The sequence below is a fragment of the Cibotium barometz genome, chromosome 21, assembly GCF_041138505.1.
Source record: "Cibotium barometz isolate CiBa-2024 chromosome 21, ASM4113850v1, whole genome shotgun sequence".
In the NCBI taxonomy this organism is placed as follows: domain Eukaryota; kingdom Viridiplantae; phylum Streptophyta; class Polypodiopsida; order Cyatheales; family Cibotiaceae; genus Cibotium; species Cibotium barometz.
Genome location: NC_141066.1, coordinates 53,319,888 through 53,345,614, shown reverse-complemented (window position 1 = coordinate 53,345,614; position 25,727 = coordinate 53,319,888). Strand labels below are relative to the sequence as shown.

At 38.6% G+C, this 25,727-nt stretch overlaps 1 protein-coding gene across 1 annotated transcript; it reads left to right on the top strand.

The window, feature by feature from the left end:
- Positions 1-4,772: 4,772 nt before the first annotated feature.
- LOC147627365 (uncharacterized) lies at positions 4,773-6,018 on the top strand. Its single transcript, XM_086815280.1, has 3 exons — positions 4,773-4,799; positions 4,896-5,101; positions 5,789-6,018. Exons 2-3 carry the CDS (start codon positions 4,927-4,929, stop codon positions 6,016-6,018), a joined length of 405 nt encoding a protein of 134 aa, XP_086671406.1. The 5' UTR covers positions 4,773-4,799; positions 4,896-4,926.
- Positions 6,019-25,727: the final 19,709 nt, after the last annotated feature.

The window sequence follows — 25,727 nt, the reverse complement described above, 5'->3', positions numbered from 1 at the left end:
TCTTCTCTTCCATCAATGCTCGCGCAATCTCAGCAATGTGCCTGTTTTTTCGCTCAGCAACTCCATTTTGCTGCGGAGTGTATCTGCATGTATACTGTCTCCGAATACCATTCTTCAAATATTCAGAGAACTCATTGGAGAAGTACTCCCCCTCCATCTGACCTTAGGCACTTTACATATTTCCCTGTTTGCTTTTCAACCAAAACTCTGAAATTCTGAAAGTGAGTGAACACCTCACTCTTCTCCTTCATGAAATATACCCACACTTTCCTCGTGTGGTCATCAATGAAAGTCACATAATACCTGTAGCCTCCCATAGATATGGTCTTCGTAGGACCCCATACATCTGAATGCACAACATCTAGTGCATTTCTGCTCACATATCTGTTACGTGGAAACACATGCTTTGTTTGCTTCCCAAATTGGCATGCTTCACAGATTTTATGCATACCTTCCACTTTAAATTTTGGCAGACCTGTCACAATTCCTTTTGTCTGCATAGACTTCAATCTCTGCACATTCACATGTCCAATTCTTTTATGCCATATGTCTGTGTCTGCAACAATTCCTGAACCATTTGAAAACATCGCAGCACTCATCTCAGGCATGTCTACATCCAACGTAAACATTCTGCCCACTCTGTTGCCTTTTGCAACCAACCTGCACTTGTCTTTAAAATCTTCAACATAACATCCATCAGGGTTAAACCGAACCTGCAAACCCTGCTCAATCATCTGGCCAACTGAAACCAAATTCTTTGTTATGTTCGGTACATGAAGTACATCTGCAAGGTACTTCACTTTGCCATCCTGCATAGACAATGGCACATCTCCAACGTGGGCAATTGGATGAGCAGTGGCATCCCCTGTTTCCACAAAACCTGGTCTTTTCGGGTTTTTCATCTCCTTGAACCACTCCCCATGACTCGTCATGTGGTTCGAAGCACCTAAATCCACATACCATACATTATCTTTTTGTGCTGCATCAACATTTTCAGACATGGCATTCACGACATGCTGTATAACAAACAACCTTTCATTATCCTCATTATTTCTGCTTGAGGATGCATAGTTGTTTTGCTGCACTTTCCCATTTTGCATGTCAGCCTACTTCTTATAACATTCTGACTGCACATGTCCAGGCTTACCACAATAATAGCATTCACGTGCATCATTATATTGCCTTTGCCAATTTCCACGGCCTCTTTGACTCCCCCTGCCTCTGAATTTGCCTCTTCCACCTACGTGTTGTTGTTGTTGTTGATTCTGGGACTGTTGTTGTTGTTGCTGCTGCTGGCCATAATTCTGATTACCTGTTCGGCCACCTCCTTGACCGCGTCCACAGCCTCCTCTACCTCGTCCTCTTCTTGAACTCGTGTAGAAAGCCTGTTGCTCTGAACTGTTTTTACTTTGTGAAGACTGTTGGTCTTCACCCAAGTTCTTCTCTTCGATAATCAGCATAAACACCAAATCTGTAAAGTTGGGAATGTTTTCCCGAGTCTGAATAGACGTCTTGAATGCCTTGTATTGTGGCCCGAGACCACGTAGACAGACTTCCACCTTGTCATCATCATCTAACTGACACACCAATAGATGCAAGGGATTCCACAATACCCTTTATCTTCAGCGCATAGTCATTCACAGACATGCTCTTTTTCTCCACTGTATGAAGTTCATTCTTCAACTGTATCTTGCGTGCCTTGGTATTTGTTTCATAAAGCTTTACCAAGGTGTCCCACGTCTCCTTGGGGGACTTGGCATCCTGAATGTGCCCAATCATGGTGTCCTGTATACTAATGGATAGCCAATACATAACCTTCCTGGCTCCTTGGTTCCAATCTTTAAACTCTTTCACATCTGCAGCAGTAGGATTTATGTCCGGTATCTCTGGTGCCTCTTCATGTTCACCTTCTATGTAGTCCCAATAGTCTTTTCCCATCAGGAAATTAGTCAACCTGAACCTCCAAGCATGGAAGTTATTCTTATCCAGCTTCTCAGCCACAATCTGTGTTATGCCATCATTAGACATCTTGCCAAACACACAATTTTACCAGAAACTGCACTCTGGTTTTTCCTGCACAACTGCTGTATTTTCTGCACAGCGGTACTGCAGTCCACTCAAATGTCACAACCAGTGACCTCAATGTGCATACATACACCCAATGGCAACTGTAGACCTCTTTGCAGCACCCACAGTGTCTGCACAGTCAATCTGTCTTCCTGCAGTACTTAAAACAGAGTTCTGCAGAGAATCGATGACTTACCCGCAGTGCTCGAAATTGCCTGTTTTCTAAAAAACGGAGGTCCAGACGCGCCCGAAACGCGTTTTCGGCCTAGAAATGTCGTCCGATAGGACAGTAAAGTTGCCCTATAGCTTTACTCCCGCGAAGAAAGCTCCTCAATCAAAGACCGTTTGCCAGTGCCTCCCGTAGAGCTCCCGACAAGGGTGTAGTCTCCAACACAATAGGGAAGAGTAGTTGAAGCTCTTACCCTCGTACCGCTTCTTGTGGTTCTCTTGCTTGCAGCTCAGCCCTTAGCATGAACCAGGCTCTGATACCATGAAAAGATGCAGGGGGGAAGAGAGCTTGAGCTCTTGCAAGCACACACACACACTCACAAAACCCTAATAGAGAACACACAAGGTGAGAGGCTGAAAATCTTCTTCTTCTCTACTCAACACTCAACACACCATATATAAGATAAGAGTACTCACAATATGAAAGGTACTCAACCAATACATACACGGGTTCTCTATAGTGTGAACCCGACTAAATGAGCTTGCGCTATAACTATGCCAGTCTCTAGAATGGCTGTCACACAGCCTGTCATCCCACTGGCCGCATATCACCCACGATCTCACCAACCATGCCAGTGGTGTAAGTGTGGGGCCTATCCCCCAGGCGGGTCATCAGTGTCCACCGCCTCACTAGACGAGCTCGATATCTCAACATTAACAAGGAAGCTCAATCCCGGACACCTGTGTCCTCACATGTATCTCTTGTTAGAGAGGAAACAGAAGCACATAATTCTCTTGTTCATGAGGAAGAAGCGCTTGTGTTAGAGAACGAAATGAGCTCACCTCCTCCAACTCAGACAGAGATTCCTGAATCTAGTACTGGTCAAGGGGAGACCCATAGAAGGCTTCTTGGAAAATCTATTGAATTGGGATTGCTTGGTGATGTATTCACTAAATTTTTTGTGCAACGCAATTCCGCTACCCCATTGGTCCCTTTATGCAGGCTGATTCCAAATGAAGCCATCCGTACAGCTTCTAGCCAACTTGATGTGTTTCGTGATTCCTTTGACTGCCATGGTTATGTCGAGGCATCTCCTCCTTTTTTAGTTTCACTTACACATCCCGAAAGCTCTATGTATTTTGCAGTCACACAAATAGACTTGCAAGAATGGGGACCAAACTGGGTGGTACAACATGATAGATTTGAGGATGAAATCAGAGGAACTGAGTGGGAGGATCTCAGTGGTAAGAAGTTTCTTGTTTGCAATGGCAATCATCGTGTGAAGGCATGGATGTCTCGAGTGCATGAAGGTATGTTCTTTTGAATGCCATAGAGTGGTTTTGTGCAACATTAAAAGTAATATATTGTAATATCTTTATTTTGTTTTCTCAAGCTTGGTCTCAAAGCCCCTCACGCCATGTCCGGGTCAAATGTCAATTTTTGGTTGTGGACAAGAAGCAAGAAGGAGAATTGCTATTGGCTTTACGATCTCAAAATGAGTAAGTGATCTCTCTCTACTTAATTACAGACATTGTGAATTCATTGTTAAGTTCTTGGCTCATTGTGACTCTTTACAATAGATTGGTGCGCACTATAGTTACACCCACATTATCACATGAGATCTTCATGTTTCAATGATTTGGAATGGTGGACAAATCATCCATATTGGACTACCTTGGTGAAGACGTAAGGAGGTGGGCTTTAATGGAGCTTAGTTTGGAGCGACGAAGTGGAGAGCAATGGTACAATGCTCCGGGAGAGCTACAATCTTGGCATAGCTTGTGTGGAAGGTAGTGTTTGCATTTCCCATCTTTTATTAATAAACGGATTATCAATGTTTTTTAATCGTGTGAGTGATAATGAGTCCTTTTCATTATACGTAGACATCGTTTGAAAATGCGGTGAAGCAAGCTATATCATGCATTGATAGACATGCCATGGGGTTGCAAGAATATGAGACAAAATGTGAGAAAGCCGGACGTGGTGTAGAGCAAACATTTCGAGATAGAGTGTACAAGATGCTCATAATTGCAAACCCATCCAATGGTGATGCATTCTTTCAACTCGTATATAACTCTGATTGGTCTAAGAAGGGATTGGTTGCTCTGACCAAAGAAAAGCTCTACACAGTCGCCATATCTCATATTTCAACTCAAAGGTATGTGACATGTCAATAAACCTCCCTTAACATAAACTAACCTTAACATCTAATCTCTTATGGTTTTGGTATGATGCTGAAATAGGAAGGCAGAATTGCTTCAAATTCTTATGACCGGGAGGGCAAAGGACAAGGTAGTTTCAGAGATATTTGGGGATAACAAAAAAACGTTGCTAAGAAAGAGTTGTATTGGGAAGAGCTAATAGGGGAGGCGGACTCTATTTTGGAGGGTTTATTGGTATATGATGATGTTATCTATGTCCCACCATTTATGCAATGGGTGCAAGAGGAGCGATCGAAACACATACCATGGGCCTTCCATGAGGTGTGGGCAAAGATTGGAAAAGTGAAGGAAGGCCAAAAGCAACATGAGGTGGAGAATGCCGCAAAGAGGGTTGTCTACAGGTATATATCTTCTAATGCCATTACATTTTTGTAGAAAATACATATACGCATTTAAAAAAATATTTTAGTGCTGTTTGTTTTATTTTGGATATGTAGGTGGGTGCAGCTACTCATTGGCCAAGGTCTAATGGACGAAGAGACGGAAGCAATCAAAGAATGGGTAGATCCAAATTCCTCGGAAACAATGTACCCGAAGGAATGGGTTGAGAGAGGGGTTTCTGATTGGGAATTTAAGAGATGTCCTTGGTGGTTGGACTATCCTCTAAATCATGTGCCTCCAAGTGAGGAGCTCCTAGAAAAAGGTACTTTTTTGCTTTCTGCTGAATTATATGCATGTAAATGTATATGTATATGTTTATGTAAACCTTCCTACCTATACATATGTAAACTATCCATATGCATATACATATTAGATACACATACATATAGATATATACATATAAAAATACATATGTATATGCATATGTATATATACATATGCATACATAAATACATACCTACATACATACACTAAATTAAATACTAAATTCCTACATACATACAAAGTTCATGTTACATTTAAGATTTGGCATGTTAGATTTTAAAGAAACATTGTTAAGTACTTGAAGTTTATTTTGGGATATTTTAGGAGCAAAGGAGATGCTGTCCAATTTTTTTGCAAATTTGTACATACATACATACATACGTACATACATAGTTCATGTTACATTTAAGGTTTGGCATATCAAATTTTAAAGAAACGTTGTTAAGTTTTGATATATACATACCTACATACATATACATACACATACATATACATAGATACATACCTACATACATATACATAGATACATACCTACATACATATACATATGCATATGCATATACACATACATATACATGTACATATACATATACATAGATACATATACATCTACATACATATACATATACAAAAAGGTATGGGGATTTTTACCTTTTTACTAATTATCTTGATCTATTTCTTGAAGAATTTAAGAATTGCCAATCTGAGCTTGAAAGAGAGCACCGAACTCAAGAAGACTCTAGAATACCTTCCCCGCAGCCAACAATCTTGACCCAGTCTCCAGTAGTTGGATCCTCGCGCGTGGCCCCAAAACCATCCACACCACTGTCACGAGTGCCACAATCACACCAAGAGCATACATCTGCCACAATCACACCAAGAGCATACATCTACATCGTCTCAAGTGCAACGTGAGAGGCGAACAAAGAGACGTCTTGACATTATGCATGATGTTCAAGAGGGAGACCCCACAAATGAAGATCAAGAGAGAGACCCTCCAAGGGGGAGGTGTCAGGACAACATGACATCATGGACATGACTAGTAAGAGTACTTTCCATTGCAAATTTATTTTGAGAAGTGTGTGCTTTCGAAATGCATCTCATTTTTTGTCTTGTTTACTTGCAGGTGAGAGATGTTTTTCACACATATTGCTGGTAGACATCCACACTCTTTCGGAGGGCTGAGATAGGTAAAAAGAATAATTTCACCATATAATTAGTTTTCCAAGTTATACTTACCAAAACCAAACATCATAAATCTTTTATGTAGTGTGGAAGATTTCTTGATGAAGATTCCCAAGACTCTATCTCATAGAGGTGCTCCCTCAGATACAGTGGCTCGCCTCGTATGGGCTGACTTTCCTATAGGTTTATAGGTTGTTGATGTAGATACAGATGGGTGTCCCTCATGGAATCAAGTTTCTTCATCATTGATACATGCCACACTCAGTTTTGTTGGTTTGTTTGTGGTTGATGAGGGTTGGTTTGTGTGTTTGAGTCTAATGGATCAACTTCCTAAAATATATTCCATGGGAAAGAAAGTTGGATTGGTCATGCATCGAACAATGTCTGTTCATGTGGAATCAAGTTATTTGTATGATAATGGAGAACGGGTAAGTCATAATCTCAAAAATATTTCCCTTTATGTATACATGTTATGTGGTATGGATATCCAAACATAATGTTTTCTCATTATGGTAGGTGGATACATTAGCGCTTAGTATGTTCTATCGAGTAAATTGCCATGTCCCTATTATTGATTGTGAGGCTGGGCAAAATGTTTCAAAGAAGTTATTCAACGCTCAACAAAATTTCATTTTTGAGAAGAATAAGAAGCGTCCATTCCAACGCATGATGGTCTTGGAGCGCTACATTCGAGGTAGTGTAGAAAGATCAGGCTATGTTCTTTAGGTGAGACAATTTTCATTCTGTTCATTTTCATAGTAGCTACTTTTTCAAAATACTTAGATGCACGTTTATGACTGTATTTCATTGTAGGTGGCTAGTGGAGACCTTCTCAAGTGAAGGAGATAGTGTCTTGGACGTTTTTGCGGGATGTGGAGGCTTAGGACGTGCATGCCAAGAGTTAAAAAGGCACTATATGGGGATAGAGAATGACATGGAGGTAGCCAAAGCATGTCTGGGAGATTTCTCATTAGGTCGGGATGACACGTAGAAGAATGCTATAATTTGTGGATCAAAAAACTTTGTATTTGAGATTGTCATGGTTTAGAAGTTTAAAGATTGATATATACATTTTTTATCTTTAAAAGATTGTGTTATATATTTAAGTAAGTAAGAAAGTATATATTTAAAAGATTGTGTTATATATTTAAGTAAGTAAGAAAGTATGTATGTAATGTATGTATATATGTTAGTGTGCTGCGTAGGTAGCTCTTGTATGTATGTATGTATATGTATATATATGAGGTGTGTGAATTTAGGTAGATATATGTATATATATGTATATATATATATACATATATATGTATATATGTATATGTATATATATGAGGTGTGTGAATTTAGGTAGATATATGTATATATATAATTATATCAATAAGTATGATGTGGATCAAAAGACTTTGTAATCGAGTTTTTCATGGTTTGGAACTTTACAGAGATCGATATATACATTTTTTATCTTTAAAGGATTGTTTTTTATATTTAAGTAAGAAAGTATGTATGTATGTATGTATGTATGTATATATGTTAGTATGTAGGTAGCTCTTGCATGTATGTATGTATATGTAAATTTGGAATGTGTATATGTATGAGGTGCATGAATTTAGTTACATATATGAATATATGTAATTATATCAATAAGTATGATGTGGATCAAAAGACTGAAATTTATATTGTTGATCTTTCAAGGCTTGTTATTTATATGTAAGTAAGTTCTTGGTCCTTTACAAAGCTCATAGTAATTTCATGGTCCTTTGCAAAGCTCGGACTCCTTATTCATTGCTCCAAAAAGCTCGACAAAAAAAGCTCGCAAAAAAAATCCCCCCATGCATTAGTCCTTAGTGGTGGATAGATATTGTGTACACCTTAGGAATAGACATCCTAAGGACATTTGGTCTCTTATTTTACCATGGTTTATAGGTGTAGCCATGGTAGGTGGTTCCCTTGATGTAGGAGTCACTTTATGGTGAGATAATTAGGGGATGGTGGAGCCAATCTAGGAAGCTCCCACATTTTTCCCTTTGTTCTCTATATAAACAAGGTCCTACACTATCTAGATGTGTAGTGAGAAGCTCTTGTAAGTGTTTTGTGCAAGCTACCATATGTTGGTAATATAACTTGGTGGATCCTTTGTAGGCATGAGCTTATCTCCTCATTGCATTCAGGTAATCTTTGTGGTATTCATGTTTATCATTTAATTCATGGTCTTTCATTTGTTAACCTATCACATGCTAAGTGCCTATAGCATTGCTTATGTGCATTGATGATTTTGGTTTTGCATTAACCAATCTTGCATTCCACTCTCATCCCTATTTCTTAACATGGTATCAGAGCTCCTTTCTGTGGGAGTGTGCTCTTTCATGTGTTAAGAGGACACATATTTGTGTTGTGGGTCTTCTACATTGTTGGTCTCTTGCCATTGTGTGGAAAAGTTGTGAGAATCTCAACATATCATGTGTTGATTGCATTAGTTGCAAAGTACAAATTGGTTCTTGGCATTAGTTGCTTCATTACAACATTTTTTGTTTCATTAACTTACATGCTTGAGTAGTGGTCATTGCTTTGTGAAAGTCTAAATCCATCATTAATCTAGCCCTAATTACACTCTTAGTGAGCTACTCTACATCCATTGTAGTGAGCATTATTGTCATCTTTGTGAAACCTCTTATGTGGTGCATAGGCATTTGTTTCATTCTCATGAATGAGTGGCACATTGATGAGTATTGCCTAGTGTTAAATAGGTTATAAAACCCTAATTAAGAAACCTACTTAATGCTTTAACTAAGCGGCATGCTTGAGTAGCAAGAGTCAACATCATCTTTGCATATATTTCTTTGTGAGCACATTGCTTTGTGCAAATCTAAAATCATCACTCTCATTCTTAGTGAGTGGCAATAGTGAGAATAAGAGAAGGGATTTACTAGGGACACACCATTGTGGGTGTGTGAAGTGAAGATTCTTTGTGAAAATATCTTCTCCTTGATTTTTGGCGCAAAAGTACATGCGTCATTTTATAAGGTTTTTCAACCTTAGTGGTTGGTGTTTTTTTTGGTATTTCTTTTACCCTCTAATAATCCTTGTGTGCTGTAGTAAAGGGTTGGTGCAACCCTTGATGTGCTGTGGTGCTTATAAGTGTCATTTAAATATTTTGGAGATCCTTGTGATGTTGATAGCTCTAGCGTGAGCACACATATGATACATAATGTGCATCCCATGTGTGAGGGATGGGAACACATCCTCAAGTGGTGGATCTTACCCTTCTGAAAGACATGGTGACCTCATCTTTGCCATGTGTGAGATGGAAGCAACATGGTCATCCTCTCATTTATTTTGTGTGTATTTTGATGACTCTGGACACTTCTTGTGTGAGAAGGCAGTGGTTTTGTCATCTCATCATGTGAACTCCTTGAACAAACCCTTGTAATGTCTTGATGTTATAAAGGAATTAGATCAACCCTTGTGATAATGCATGTGATACTCTCCCTCTGTGAGTTGGAGGTCACTTGCATACTTTGTGGTTATTTCTATGTTACCTTTGTGGTACAGTCACTATGTGAGCACAAGTATTGTGCACATCTCTTTTGTTGATACTACTTTATGGTCTCTATGTGAGATCAAAATCCTTTGTGTGGTGGTGCACTTCATCAACTTCTTGATAGAGATCAAATCTTGGTGGCGGTTCCATTCCTATGTGTGCTAGATGCGACGTCATTCATGATGACTACCTTGGTGGTGTCTACATCATCGATTTAGTGACTTCTTTGTGGGTTCTTTGTGATGGTTTTCCCTTAAAGATGGCATGGGTGGCACAACATGCTCCTATTTAAGATCTTTGTGGACTTATTCATCAAATAAGCATGACTAGTAGCATGCTACATTTTTTGGTGACATTACATTTGTATGACATTCTATAGCCAGTGGAGCATTTTTATATTAGTGATATCTTAGTGCATTGTTTTCCTTAGTGGTAGATCTGATCCAAGCACACCCTGCGCGTGGTATGGATGCTTGATCAAGAGAGGGTGTTGATATTTGTGTGATCTAGCATCCATTAGCATTAGTTCTTACAGGAGAGATATTGTGTGCACCTTAAGAATAGACATCCTAAGGTCATTTGGTCTCTTATTACCATGGTTTAGAGGTGTAGGCATGGTAGGTGGTTCCCTTGATGTAGGAGTAACTTTTTGGTGAGACTAGTGAGATAATTAGGGGATGGTGGAGCCAATCTAGGAAGCTCCCATGTTTTTCCCTTTGTTCTCTATATAAACAAGGTCCTGAACTCTTTGGATGTGTAGTGAAAAGATCTTGTAAGTGCTTTGTGTAAGCTACCATATGTTGGTAATATAACTTGGTGGATCCTTTGTGGGCATGACCTTATCTCCTTATTGCATTAAGGTAATCTTTGTGGTATTCATGTTTATCATTTAATTCATGGTCTTTCATTTGTTAACCCATCACATGATAAGTGCATCTAGCATTGCTTATGTGCATTGATGAGTTTGGTTATGCATCATTATCTTTGTGATTAACCATTCTTGCATTCCACTCTCATCCCTATTTATTAACATATAATATGGGAGCGGGTAGGTTGGTGTCATGGCATATGCTGGGTATTTCCCTTGCCCTTGTGGCATGTTGGGGGACTATGGAGGGTAGCCATGTAAGGCTGGGTTGTACCATAATGTATATACTCCTCCCAGTGTTGGTTGAAGATGCCTACTCCGTATCATAAGGTTCCCATTATCACGTACCTACTAGTAGATTGGATTGACTCTTAGCCATAGTTGTTATTGTGGCCTCTCTGGTCATGTTGAACCTAAATCATGTGTACTACTCCTATCACAATGGTCTGACATTATGAAGTGAGAAGTTACATTCCAAAAACTCTAAGGTTTATGTTGTAAGAGCTACTCGAGCCAAAAGAGCTACAGATCTAACCACTATATCAAGAACCATTCTAGTTGTGGTTCTATAGAGGAAGGATTACTCGTTCCTCTATAGGGTCAGTGCTTCTTGTTCTCAAGCCAGACTAGTTAGGGTTCATATCAGAAATGCAAGCCTCCATGCTTGATCTTTCTAGCGGGCACTCTTGGATAATTTAATGAGAAATGCACGCCTCCATGCTTGATATTTCTAACCGGGTGGTCTCTTGGATAATTTATAGCGGGCGGGCGGTCTTTGATTCCCATGTGTCGGGTTGAACCTCTTGTTATAATATATCTAATGATGTCTACAAAACTCTTTTGAGTAGTTGTAGTGGAGTTAAGCACTCTAACTTCTTAATCCATATGTGTCTCTGAAAAGATAGGTTCCCAATAAGAGGCCTCATTCAAGATAACATCCTTGATATCACTCGAATGTTCAGTTCCTAGGGTTGCTTGGTTGCTATGAGGTTTGAGGGATTGTGAAGCATGCAAAGGTTCCTCTTGATAAGGTTCTCTTGATTTAGCATCATTGCACTCACATCAAGCATGGGATTAAGTCCAAAAATCCTTCTTGACCTCATGTACATGAAAGGGTGATAAATGTAGAGCACACCCCTCCCTTTGACAAAAGGGAAGTGGTGGTCCTACCCAACTACCCAAATAATGTTCGGGGGGCAACAATTTAGTCTAGGCTAATTTCCTAGTGTACTTGTACTGTAAGATTCCTAGTGTACTTGTACTATAAGATTCCTCCCTCCAGCTTTTGAGGTGTAAAGGTGTAAGAACCTCCCCTTCTATTCTTGAAATTATTCCTCTCTCTGAAATAGAACAAAGATCTTGTTTTACCTTGTTTTGGCCTAGAGAGAGAAAATGTCTACAGAGAGATAATCCAAAATTGAGATATCTTTGGATATAAAAATCCTCTTAGTGTCTAAAATGGATTCCCCTAAAACAGAAGTTCAAAATGAACTTTCCAAGGTGCATTAGGAATTAATTGAAAATGTGTGTAAGGGACCTTAGCCTAAGGGTCTACATTTTCAGAAATTTTTGGATTATGGTCCAATTAAGGTTCTAATGGGCCAATTGGAGATTAATCCAAGTGTTGGGATGAGATAAATCCAAAAGAATAAAATAAAATACCCAAAAATGAGTAAATGCTCACATAAGATGAAGAGTTGACTGAGTACAAGGTTTATTAGTTAAAAATTATGAGATATTACTAAAAAAAAAAGAGATATTTTAGAATAATGATGCATTTTTCACACCTTGGTAAGGAGAGGGGGACTCTTGAGGTAGGAAACTTTTTCACATGTGTGGAAAGGTTTTTAATTCAAAAAAATTATGATATTTTTATCTCTCCTCTCTCCTGGATCAAACCAAATAAAAAAGGGAGCCAAACTTGTCCAAATGTTGTCCAAATTGAGTCAAACTGAACTTGGAAAATTCTAGAACCCAGTTGGACTTGGTTAGTGGCCTCCCTCACCTATAAATAGAACCTCAGTCATTTATAAAAAAATATTAGAGCTATACCATGCCAGTATTATATTAAAATAATTATATTTTCTATTATCCCTTAAATTTTCTTCTCTCTTGGGAGCTTGGAGCTCTCTCTCTCTCTCTACAACAAATCTTGGAGTTTCTCTTCTCCTCTTGGTGGACCAATTGATTGGTCGGGGGTTTCATTACTAATAGATAATCAAGTCAAACTTGGAGGTGAAATCAATTTTTATGGTTTTTTCCAATTTATCTCAATGACTTCCTTCTTCTCAACCCCTCTCAAGCTTGAGAAGCTTTCTAAGTAATTGTTTTAATTCAAATCAAGCTTTCCCTTAAAGTCTTAATGCTTAATTAAGAGAAAGTTAATATTTATGCTTATTCGTAATGCTTTCTTTAAATAAATATATCTCTCTAAAAGAATAGCCATCTTTATATTCCCTTGAAAAAGGATGCTTCTCAATGATAGTCTCTTAATTCAAAGCTAAACTCTAGGCTTGATAAATAAGAGATTAAGAAAATGGTATTTTTATGATTTTGTGTTAACAAAATAATGGTTATTTCTTTTAGATTATTTATAAGTAGTTAAAAACTACTTTGAATGATTCTAAATGAGAAATAGATTATCCTATCAATTTGGGAAAAGAGAAATAATGAAACTAGCTTAATCTAGTGGAATAATTATAATTAAGTTTATGATTATGGTTAAAATTATGATTTAAATTCATAGTTTGATTTTAAGCATAAAACAGGAACTACTATCCTATTCTCATTACAAGCTTTTATTCTTTAGAATTTTTTTTTGAGAATTATTAGTAATAGCAGCGAAGCTATGGCAAAAATTTCAGAAAATAATACATATCTTATTTTTATGCATAATGCTAAAAGAGGACTTCCTACCATATTCTAGGATTGGACATCCTATGCAAAAAGAATTATTTTCATCATATTCATGAGAAATAGTTTTTTTGTAATTATGCATAATTAATTGATTATGAGAAAAGAGTAAATTTTGGTAAATGTATTTTTATACGAAAAGAGGAATTCCCATGATATTTGAGATCCAAATTTATTTTATGCAAAAAGAGAAATTCCCATGATAATTGAGATCCAAGAAATTAAATGGTAAAAGATGAATTTTTGGCATAATTCAAATTATGAGTATTTATCAAAAGTGGAATTTTGAGTATTATTATTTTTATTGGAAAATATGGGTAAAATTGATTTTTGTAAATCCCATGAATCTTTTACTCGAAAAGAAGAATATTGAATATTAATTGAGAAATTTGAGAAAGAATATGAAAATATCCATCGAGAAAACTTAGATAATTCTTATTCAGAAAAGGGAATCTAGAATCCCTAGGAGGATCGAGGATCTGACGAGTAAACGGAAGTTTAGAATTAGTTCTGATTAATGAAGCTTAAGGAATGAAAATACAATATGGAAATGAATGAGATGTGATGTAAATGGATGTGGACGTGAATGTGATAAGATGTGAATGTGATGAGATGTGAGTGGATGTGATGAGATGTGATGTAAATGGATGTGGATGTGAATGTGATGAGATGTGAGTGGATGTGATGCAATGGGGATGAGATGTGAGTGAATGTGATGAGATGTGATGTGATGTAAATAGATTTGGATGTAAATGTGATAAGATGTGAATGCGATGAGATGTGAGTGGATATGATGAGATGTGGATGAGATGTGATGTGATGTAAATGGATGTGGATGTGAATGTGATGTGAGGAGATGTGAGTGGATGTGATGAGATATGGATGAGATGTGATGTGATGTAAATGGATGTGGATAAGATGTGATGATATGTGAATGGGGGTGATGTGATGTAAATGGATGAGAATGAGATGTGAAGGGATAGATATGCATGTGAATGAATGGATGGATGTGGATAGATGTGAATGTGAATGAATGGATGGATGGATGTGGATGAATGTGATGAGATGTGAATGGATGTGATGAGATATGGATAGATGTGGATGTGATGTAATGTAGATGGAATGAAAGAGATGTGATGTAGATAGTAGATGTGGACGTGATGTAATGTGGATGGAATGAATGTGATGTGATATGGATGGAATTAATGTGATGTGATAGGGATAGATGTGGATGGAATGTATGTGATGTGATGAGGATACAATGGGTGTGATGGATGTGAATGGGTATGATGAGATGTTAATGGATGTGATGAGATGTGAATGGATGTGAATGTGATGTGATGATATCTGAATGGATGCGACGAGATGTGAATGGATGTGAATGTGATATGATAATATCTGAATGGATGTGATGTAATGTGAATGGAAGGATGATATGTAAGGTGGATGAATATGGATCTAGGTAGATGTGAATGGATGAGATGCGATGTGGATAGATGTGATGTGATGTGATGTGGATCTAGATAGATGTGAATGGATGAGATGTGAGGTGAATGGATGTGATGTGATGTAGATTGGGGTAGATGTGAATGGATGAGATGTGATGTGAATGGATGTGATGTGATGTGGGTATATGTGAATGGATGAGATGTGATGAGGATGGATGTGATGTGATGTGATGAGGATCTGAATAGATGTAATTAGATGTGATGTGGATGAATGTGATGTGATGTGGATAGATGTGATGAGATGTAATATGATATGATTGGATGAGAATGGATGAAGATGATGGGAATACATATGACTGGATGTGGAATAAGCATTGGAATTGATGTAGAAGAATGTGGAAAAACGAGAAATGATGTGGAACAATGTGGAAAAATGAGAGTTCATTGGAAACTATATTTATGACCTTTTTTTAAATGATTATTTTATGTCAAGAATGCTGGGGAAGCATTTTGACCATCTTGTGAATGAGGTTATAGAGACCTAAGTGATAAAGTTTTAACAGCTGCCTGTGTGAACAGAGAGTCAACGGAGGATGTCTTGCATGCGGCCGAGATCTTGACTAGCCTCGGTTCTAGCCTCGGTTCGATTTAAATGGTGAGCTTCCGGTAGAGTGGATGAGGGACCAAGGAAGCGGCCTATGAGTGAAGCGCTAGGTGACCTGCGAAGGACCCTAGAGGGTGCTAACCATATGATGCTCGAGCTCTGGGTCACCGAAGATACCCACACGTGCATCGAGGAAGAAAATGGAACAAGCTGTTAGAGTTGTTTTCTGAACTTGTGCATGGATCTGGTTGATTGTCCTTGTTGGTCCTCAACGGATGAGTCCATGGCTCTTTTATATAGGTTTATTTGTTGATCTTCCTGATCTTCAACGGAGAGTCCATCTGGATTTTCTTATGTGATTATATTGCCAGGTACTATAAGCTAGAAACTATTGAAAAGGCCCCTGAGTGAACCAGTGGTGAGTGTTCTGGTTGCCAATGATGCCATAGGTACACTGATGATGAAATGATTGGAAATTAGAATTCAAGCTTTTTATTTTGGAGGATTATGATCAGTGATACTATGGTTTCATTAAAAGATTGTTTTAAAGACAACTGAATCTGTGAAAACACGCAATTTCATATTGGGTGTGTAAGTGGTGTGACTATCTTGAAGTTTGCTTGAAGCGTTGGCTAGGGGGCCTAGGAACTCTTTTCCCTGGTACCCGAGGCAAAACATAACTAAATTCCTAAATGGATCCTATCACTACAGTGGTTGGGCGGTTGGCTAACCCATGGGGTTAGGCTGGACTGATGGATCCCTAAAATGAGACTCAATTCTGTTATGTTATAATAGATGAGTAAATCATGGATAGTCTTTGTTCTATGGAAAAGAATCAATGGATGTGCCTCGATGAGGAAAAAGCACTGGTCTCTATGATCCAAGTGCAAGTCTCTTCCTTGATCTGACCATGTGACTTAGGGTTTGGTCGGATCAGTTTGGTTAGTTAAGGCTTTTGACTATGCTAGAATAAAAATATCATGGAGAAATCGCCTGTCTATTGGGAAAGGGAAGGTTTTTTGGGTTCGGAAGAACTGAGGGATTAGTCTCTTGTCCGGATATCCGTGGGTGAGACCCCGAGTGAGAGGTTCTGCCCTATGCAAGAAGTGCTACTTCTGCTGCTAACACCCCGGAATTCGTTGCGTGGAGGAGGCAAGGATCTTTCATGTACATTACTGGCATTACACAAGTTGTAAGCTTGGAGATTTCCCATAACCACCATTTTACATAAAAAGTGCATTGTACGAAACAAAAACTATGGCTTGAAAGTGTTTCCACACATTTTGAGTAATGTTAAACACCAATGTGTTTTAATAGTTTCCTTTGATAAAGCATAGGAAAATGATCATTCAATATAGGCCATGAAGGATGATTGACACTTAGTATTTATCAGATTTTTCTTATGGAAAAAAGGCCATTGGTACACAAAGTGGGTTTATAAGCTTAAGCATAAGGCTGATGGTAGCATGATAGCTACAAGGCAAGGCTTGTTGTAAAGGGTTTTGCTCAGAAGAAGGGTATAGATTATGATGAGACCTTTGCACCCATGTCTCGTATGACTACGATCAGGTGTATTATTGGTGCATCATGGTTGCATCAGTTGGATATTAAGTCTCTCTTCTTGAATGGGGTGATTTATATGAGGGGGTTTATGTATCTCAACCTCATGGTTTTATTAGGAAAACGACAGGAGTCTAAAGTATGTAGGTTAAGAAAAGATTTATATGGCCGTAAGAAGCAGGCTTCCAAAGTAAATTATGAGAAGATAAATGCATATTAGTCTTGGTTGTAAATTATTTTAACAATAGTCTAACTGAGAGTACCCTCTATTTGTAAAGAGGAGTAAAGAGTTTTTTGGTCATCGTTTTATGTGTTGATGACATGCTTCAAATAGGGCCTAATGATGAGAAGATTTCAGCTTTCAACATTGAATTACATATGTCATTTGAGATGACATATTTGGGCTCGTTGTATTATTATTTAGGCATACACAATTTATTTAGACACTTATTCATAAATAGTTCTCTCTCTCTCTCTCTCTCTCTCTCTCACACACACACACACACACACTAGTTAAGGCGGTCCTTTCTTAAACACTCATCATAGTTTTCTTATGTTTTCAATTGGTTTGCTAGGTGAAACTAATGTGTAGATTTAGGTGGAATCTTATTAGATTTGTTCTAAAATGAGAAAAAATTTATTTTATCTTTTTTATCAATACACAAACATGGGAATTATTGCAGTTTAAATGCTAATCTTTGAAGAGAAAATTATATTTTTTTTGTGAGTTTACACATGGAATATGCATACCCTTGCCTCACATCTTGATCCAAGTATACTAACACATTGAGGAACACATAAAGATACCCTTGCCTCGTATCTTGACCTCGCATTGAGAAAGGTGCATGTTGCTAAGGTTACATATATAAGAAGACATAATCTCTTTTGTCTTTCAAATGGATATTTGGTGTGTGATATCACATCCCTTTACCTCTCACAATTCAAAAATTTCAGAGTGTAAAAAAACTCCATATTTCACGACAAACATTTTTTATATAAGTTGCAAATTGAAAAATCCCCTTCTATTTTTTAAGGATAAAGCATTAGAGAAAGCATTAGATATGTGTTGCAATGCTAGTTACCATTGCATTGACTTAGTACATACCGCAATGAGTTGAATAAAGTGAGAAAAAACATTGGGTGGATTTCCACACAATTTCAAAGTTTGGATTTGAACTATTACAAAGAGTAACAGTAGACTTTGCCATCACAAAGCGTTTTTCCTGATTTGTTTTAGTCAACATGATTCTCTCCCCAAACACAACTACTAGCAAATTCTTATATGGTTTGATTAAAGTCAAACCAATTATACACACCTAGAACTATTATTACACATGTAGCATATTCTTACATGGTTTGATTAAAGTCAAACCAATTATAGACACATAGAACTATTATTACACATGTAGCATATTACTACATGGTTTGATTAAATTCAAACCAACTATAGACACTTAGAACTATTATTACACATGTAGCAAATTCTTACATCGTTTGATTAAAGTCAAACTAATTATAGACACCTAGAACTATTATTACACGTAGTTTCATCCATGCAATGTTGAAACCATGGGACCATTCAAAGTGGTTCTTCTCAACCATATAGAAATCACATCTTTATGACTCAAAACCTCACTATGTGATTATCACATCCCTTTCTCTCATCTTTTAGGAATTTGAGAATCTTCTTTGTGTAAACGATCCCCACATTGCAAGACAATTATAAAATTCCAATTCATTTTTAAAATACACACATCATACAACTATTGCACCACTTACATTTTATTCACAAACTATTTACCACCTTGATTTGAATAAATAGATGAGAAAACATTGGGCCAATTTCTATATAATGTCCAGATTTTAAATTGAACTCTTTTAAACACTAGAAATAGACTACTTTGCCATCACAAAAAGATGTTACCAGCTAGTTGTTTTTATTCAACTTGATTCTCTCTCTAATGACAACTAGTTGTTGCAAGTTATTAAAAGTTCTCAGGGGATTCACTATAAGTAAACCCTCTATATCACGTGTGTTCAAGGCCTATTTTAAAAATCACTAGTCTGTGAAATTTTCATGAATAAAACATATTTTTTTTCTATTCAACCTGTGAATACCCCCTTTAAATGGTACCCTTCTTTATGTAAAATGTGTTAAGAAATGATTTTTAAAATTCCTTCTGTTGAACCCACATGCTACACTTACATATTTATGAGTGATCCCCCCGAGGAAAAGTTCAATGAAAATCAACCACTTATGTATACCTAAAACCTACCATTACACACGTAATTTATCCATATGATATTGAAGTAATGGTACTATGGAAGAGTGGTTATTATTATCCTTATAGCATTCACACCAAAGTGGGTGTTCTTATCACTATAACATTGATGCCAAAGTTTATCTTTATAACTCAATAGCCCACTATATATCAATTTGGCATAGTGTAGTTTTAGATAATTACTAGAAGAGCTCGCAATATATTGTTTTGGCATTGTATTATTTTCAAAAATGATAAAAAGACCTTTGACCTTCCTATTTCCCTTGTGTTGAACACTCTATGAGTATATGAGGCCTAACACATGGAGGGATCTCTACTATTTAAATAAAAAAACACATGCTGCATATCTCTTTGGGTTCTTGAGTTGTGTGTTGAAAATTCATACTTTAACTTCAATTATTTTAATAAAAGATCACTTACCCACATGTGAAAAAAATAATTATGATACAAACCTTCCATATCTCCTTTAACTGTAGACTTTTTGGGATATTATACTTTTGCAAGGTAAGCTCATTATAAAATGTTACTTAATGAACTTTGACTTGCGTGCTAATATAGAACACACTTGGTCATAAATAGTACTCTGTCTCTCTCTCTCTCTCTCTATCTCTCTCTCTCTCTCTCTCTCTCTCTCTCTCTCTCTCTCTCTCTCACACACACACACACACACAGTTCAACTGATTTTACTTCCACACACTTCAAATGAGTAACTTGACACAATTTCATAATCGTTTCATGTATTTTTCTTTCTCCCAAGGTGAGCACAACTTTGGAGAGGATTTTTGCATAAACATGGAAACATCCTCAATAAGTCTACGTTGAAAAAGGTCAACTGATTTTACTTCCACACACTTCAAATGATTAACTTGACACAATTTCATAATCGTTTCATGTATTTTTCTTTCTCCCAAGGTGAGCACAACTTTGGAGAGGATTTTTGCATAAACATGGAAACATCCTCAATAAGTCTATGTTGAAAAAGGTCAATTTTATCTCTATGATGTCTCAAGATTATTGAGAATGTATATGATGTGTTGTTATGATATTCTTATCTAATCGTGCACACACACACACACACACATACACATGCATGTGCAACTATCTAAACGTTCATGTAACATGGAAGATATGAAGAAAACATTCTCGATACATTTTCAAATGAAGCAACCATTGTCATGACCTTTTTAAATGAAGCAAGCACTCTCATGACCTAATGAAGCAAGCACTCTCATGACCTTTTCAAATGAAGCAAGCACTCTCATTACCTTTTCCAATGTCCTGAGAATTTAGTTCAACAAGGTACATTATAATGATATTCAAGATGTTTATGAGGCTCCATATCTTTTCATTGAATTTGAATATTTTGATAATTTAAACAATGCAATAATTTCCTTTAACACAACATGGATGACATGAAAGTTAACAAAAAAGTGATTTCAAAATAAAAGCTTCGGTGTGTAGTTGATTTTTTGAATACTTGCTTTCAAAAAGAAAGTGGGAATTATATTTCAACAAAATTATTGGGCAACGTTTTTTCTCATCACAAATTGATAGATATATTTAAAAAAAAGGAGGATCATTCCCTTGGATTTGTTGTGCTTCAATCCATTGAGATTTCACCCCCTCACCACCCTTATGTTTCAAAATACATGAATCCAAAATTGCATACAAGATCATTCCCTTGGATTTGTTGTGCTTCAATCCATTGAGATTTCACCCCCTCACCCTTATGTTTCAAAATACATGAATCCAAAATTGCATACAAGAGTATTCATATTCATGGCTAGAAGGCCAAGCATGCCTTGTGAGGAGGAAGCAATCCTCTTACACTTCCACTCATTTTGTAAAGTTGACATACAATGAGGACAAGGGGAAAGCAAAAATTTGACATACAATCCCTGTACACTTCCATTCCAACCACCAGTGCTACTATTGCATAGGACAAGGGGAAAGCAACAATTCAGGAGAATGCCTTCCAGATGTGAACCAACTCATGCCAGTTCACCTTGTGAAATGGTCAAAAAACTTGCATAAATTGTAGGCAGACACGTGGCATACCCAATTAAGATGGTTGTCGGTGCCAACAGCTAGATCATAAATACTTCTTTTTTGCTCATTTTTCGTTGACTTTCTTCACAAGATTCTCCTCCATTATCGTCTTCTTGCACTTCTTTATCATCAATGTGCCTTTCGCCCTGCTCTTCTCCATCATCAATTGCTTATCTGCGACCATTGGTTCTCAAGTAGAAGCTCAATACACACTTTCGATTATTGGGCATAAAAGCATTGTTTGAAGCTCTTTTGTGAAACATTAGAACACATCTCTACTTTTTTTACAAACCGTAATCGATTGCATTTGTTCCTTTTCCTGCTTGTTTTCATCTTTCCATTTCCATTAAACCAGGATGAGGATGCGGAAGCATGTGCCATGCTTACAGTTTCAATTTTCAACGTCCAGATGCAGGAAGACATGTGGCAAATTGCATCTGCTAATCCGGCTGAGTCAACCATGTGCAGAAAAGCATGCAACACCAGGCTAATTTTGGAGAAGGCAACAAGAAAAATCACACAGAGACACGTGGGCATAATGACCTTCTTGGGAGGATGCCTCACATTTAGAACAATCATGAAGAAGCGCAACAGTCACCTTGAACCTACTGCAGATATGAAGAGGCATGATGCACCCGCCCCAAGAGGAATTATGGCACGGGTGTCACATCACAATGGCCACAACCACTGCCCCGATAGGTAGAGATCACATACTCCCCTGCTCAATCTTGCCTCACTTTTTCTTTCGCACTCGCTCAAACCTCTTCGCCCCCTTTGCCCTCTCTAGCAATTAGTCGTGCAGATGACATCTACCATGGTAGGAAGAAGTAAGTCCATTGAATTCGATGCTTGCATGTCACTGATTGACCCTATCCATCATGCAAAATGGCTGGAGAAGACAAGCCTCTACGAGTTTGCTTCATTCCACTGGGAGGACCTGCAGAATTTGGAAGCAGAGGTCCAGGTTGCTGACCTAGCCACACACAACAGGGTGTAGACAGGAGATGCCAGACCCATCCATGTGACCATCGACACTGTGGCAAGAGCTCTACATCTCCCAACCGTCGGCATAATGAATGCCGATTCCTACCAGGCCGACATCGAAAAGGAGCCCGACAAGGTCAGTAAATAAGGAATACTCAGTCTCCACCTGTGTGCAGATCCATGCAAGCAAAGGAGCTACGGTTCTATCTAGATATGATATGCCTGTTGGCCAAGAACACAAACATCAGGCAAACCAACTACAAGTTATTGAGGGCTGGCCGAGGCGAGCCTGAAGGTAAACTGGGCAGGTGTGGTTGCTCATGAATCTTCAGCACAACAAGTATAAAGACTAGTGACCTCAGGGGGACATTCCAAGATGGCCGGCCACCTCAAAGCTTTAGCACGGTTGGGGACGCTGCCGAGAGCATAGCTCAGAAAAGTAGCAACAATCTAAAAAGGAAACCACTCAGAAATCACAAGAGGAGGAAAGAAGAAAGGTTGCAGAAGAGGCAACAAAGAAAGACACCGAAGAAGCAACAGCTCAAAAAGCTAGGGAGGAGGAAACTACCAACAAGAAGGCAACGGAAGGTGAAGGGACAAGAAGGCTAAAGGAAGAAAGGAAAAAGCAAGTAGAGGAAAAGGCTGCAAAAGAGGCAGCAAAGAAAGACGCCGAAGAAGCAACAGCGGCTTGAAAATCTAGGGAGGAGGAAACTACCAAGAAGGCAATGGAAGCTAAAGAGACAAGAAGGCAAGAGGAAGAAAGGAAGAAGCAAGCAGAGGCAATAGCTGAAGAGGAAGCTAGACCTGAGCAGCAACAACAGACAGAAAAAGAAGCTCGCTTGAAGTCCACCAAGAGACAAATCTGAAAACTAAGAAGGCAAAGGGAGCAGCTACTACTGCTGATAAATAGCAGGAAAAGCAGCAACTCTATGACATCGGTAATCTCTTGGCAGCCCAACGGGCCTCCCCCATCCAACCAGGCACCGGGTTGAAGGGAAAGTCTCCTCCGTCGACCCCTCTCAAAGCCCTCATGTCAGAAACAGTAATAATAGAGGCAGAGGGACCACCCAATCAGGTAAGTTTTGCTATCTTGGAGGATCGCCTCAACATGATGATGCATAAAGAAAGCCTAAACAAGCAAAATGTACTATCCTCACTGGTTGTCATAGCAGATTGTGTGCTAGACAAGCTGGAGAATGAAGAGGTAGTCACTCCAAAGCAGCTAAAGCTGAAAGCAAACTTCAAGCCTAAATAAGCAAAATGTACTATCCTCACTGGTTGTCATAGCAGATTGTGTGCTAGACAAGCTGGAGAATGAAGAGGCAGTCACTCCAAAGCAGCTGAAACTGAAAGCAAACTTCAAGCCTTAACTGCTAAGCTGAGGGAAAACGAGAAGATTACTGTTGAGCAGCAGCTCCAGCCTAGCAGCAAATGATAATACAACTTGAAGCTAAAGTCACCAAGCAAACCAGCAAGGCAGTGGAGCTGGAGGCTACTGTGGATGAACTACGGATCAGAAATGCAGAGTTCAGCAACATATTAATTGAAGCAGAAAAAGCCACTGAAGCAGCAAGGGAAAAGGCCACAAAAATCATTGACCACACCATCAGGAATGTGGAGACCGTAGTAGTAGCAGAAACCACACTCAAGGAACTGTTGATGGCTAAAGGGAAGTTGTAGATCCAGTAGGCTGAGGCAGTGGAAGAGGATTTGGCAGTGGTAGAAATGCCACTAGAGCTGATGAACCAATGGGAGCAAGAAATGGTAGACATGTAGAGGGCATACTGGTAAAGCAACCTTGAGCTGCTAAAAAATTACATGGTCCTGCCACCCCCCCACTTCCCCCTATTCCTCCAAAAGACAAGGATGGTGCCGATGGATCAGGACAAGGCTCAACCCCAAGCGGATCTAGCCAACAACAACAGCAGTAGTAGGGTCAGACTAGCAGCACAACCACAACAACCACAACCACCACAACTGACCATCACACCATCAGTAGAGCAGCTATAAGAACTGCAGACCCAAGTAGGAAACTTGAGGCAACAACTTAGTAACAAAAAAGCCCTAGAAACGCTACTGGCAGAAATGGAATTACAGTTGAAGGTAAAGCAGACCTTAGAGGTTGAACTTGAGAAACTGAAAGAGACAATGAAAACCATCGTGCCAGAGCTAGGCAACAGCTCAGACACTTTGCAGCAACTAGCAAAGCAACAATTTGATATCCAGCAACTTAAGCAATAGCTTTAGGTTGAAACAAACAGGACAAAACAAGCACTACTAGCAGGAAAGAAGCCAATGCAGCAAGCTGAACTAGAGAAATTGTGAGGTCCCTATCCCCACTGCGCAACGAATTCAGGGGTGCTAGCAGTGGAAGTAGCACTTCTTGCGCGGGGCAGGGTCCCACACTCGGGGCCTCGCCCACGGATATCCGGACAAGAGACTAATCCATTGGCTCTTCCAAAACCGGACCCGAAAAAACTTCCCTTGCCCGGAAAGCACGGGCGATTCCTCCAGGATAACTTTTCTCTAACGTAGTCAAAAGCCTTAACTAACTGAACTGATCTGATCAAACCCGTAAGTCCCATAGTCAGATTAGGGAAAAGATTGTACTTGGATCATAGAGACCAACACTTTTTTCCTCATTGAGAGGCACAACCGTTGATTCTTTTCCATAGAACAATTTTTGTCCGGGATTTACTTCATCTATCGAACCAGAACAGAATTGAGTCTCAATTTAGGGATCCATCAGTTGAGCCTAACCCCATCCAGTCCCATGGATTAGCCAACGGCCCAAACACTGTAGTGATGGGGTCCAATTAAGAATTTGGTTAGGTTGTCCCGGGTACCAGGGAAAAGAGTTCCGAGGCCCCCTAGTCGGATATTCATGCAAACTTAAAACTAGTCACACCACTTACACACCCAATATGAAATTGCCTTTTTCAAACCATAGTGTCATTGATCATAATCCTCTAATTATCCAGTTGAATCCTTATTTCCAAACATTCCTTCATCGGTGTACCTATATGGCATCATTGGTAACCAGAACGCTCATCCCCTGTCCACTAAAGGGGCCTATTCGATAGTTCCTAGCTCATAGTAACTGGCAAGTATTCACTTGAACAAAAATGGAGTCTCCGTTGAAGATCAACAAGATCAACCAACAGATCCATATAAAAGAGCCATGGAGAGGCTCGAG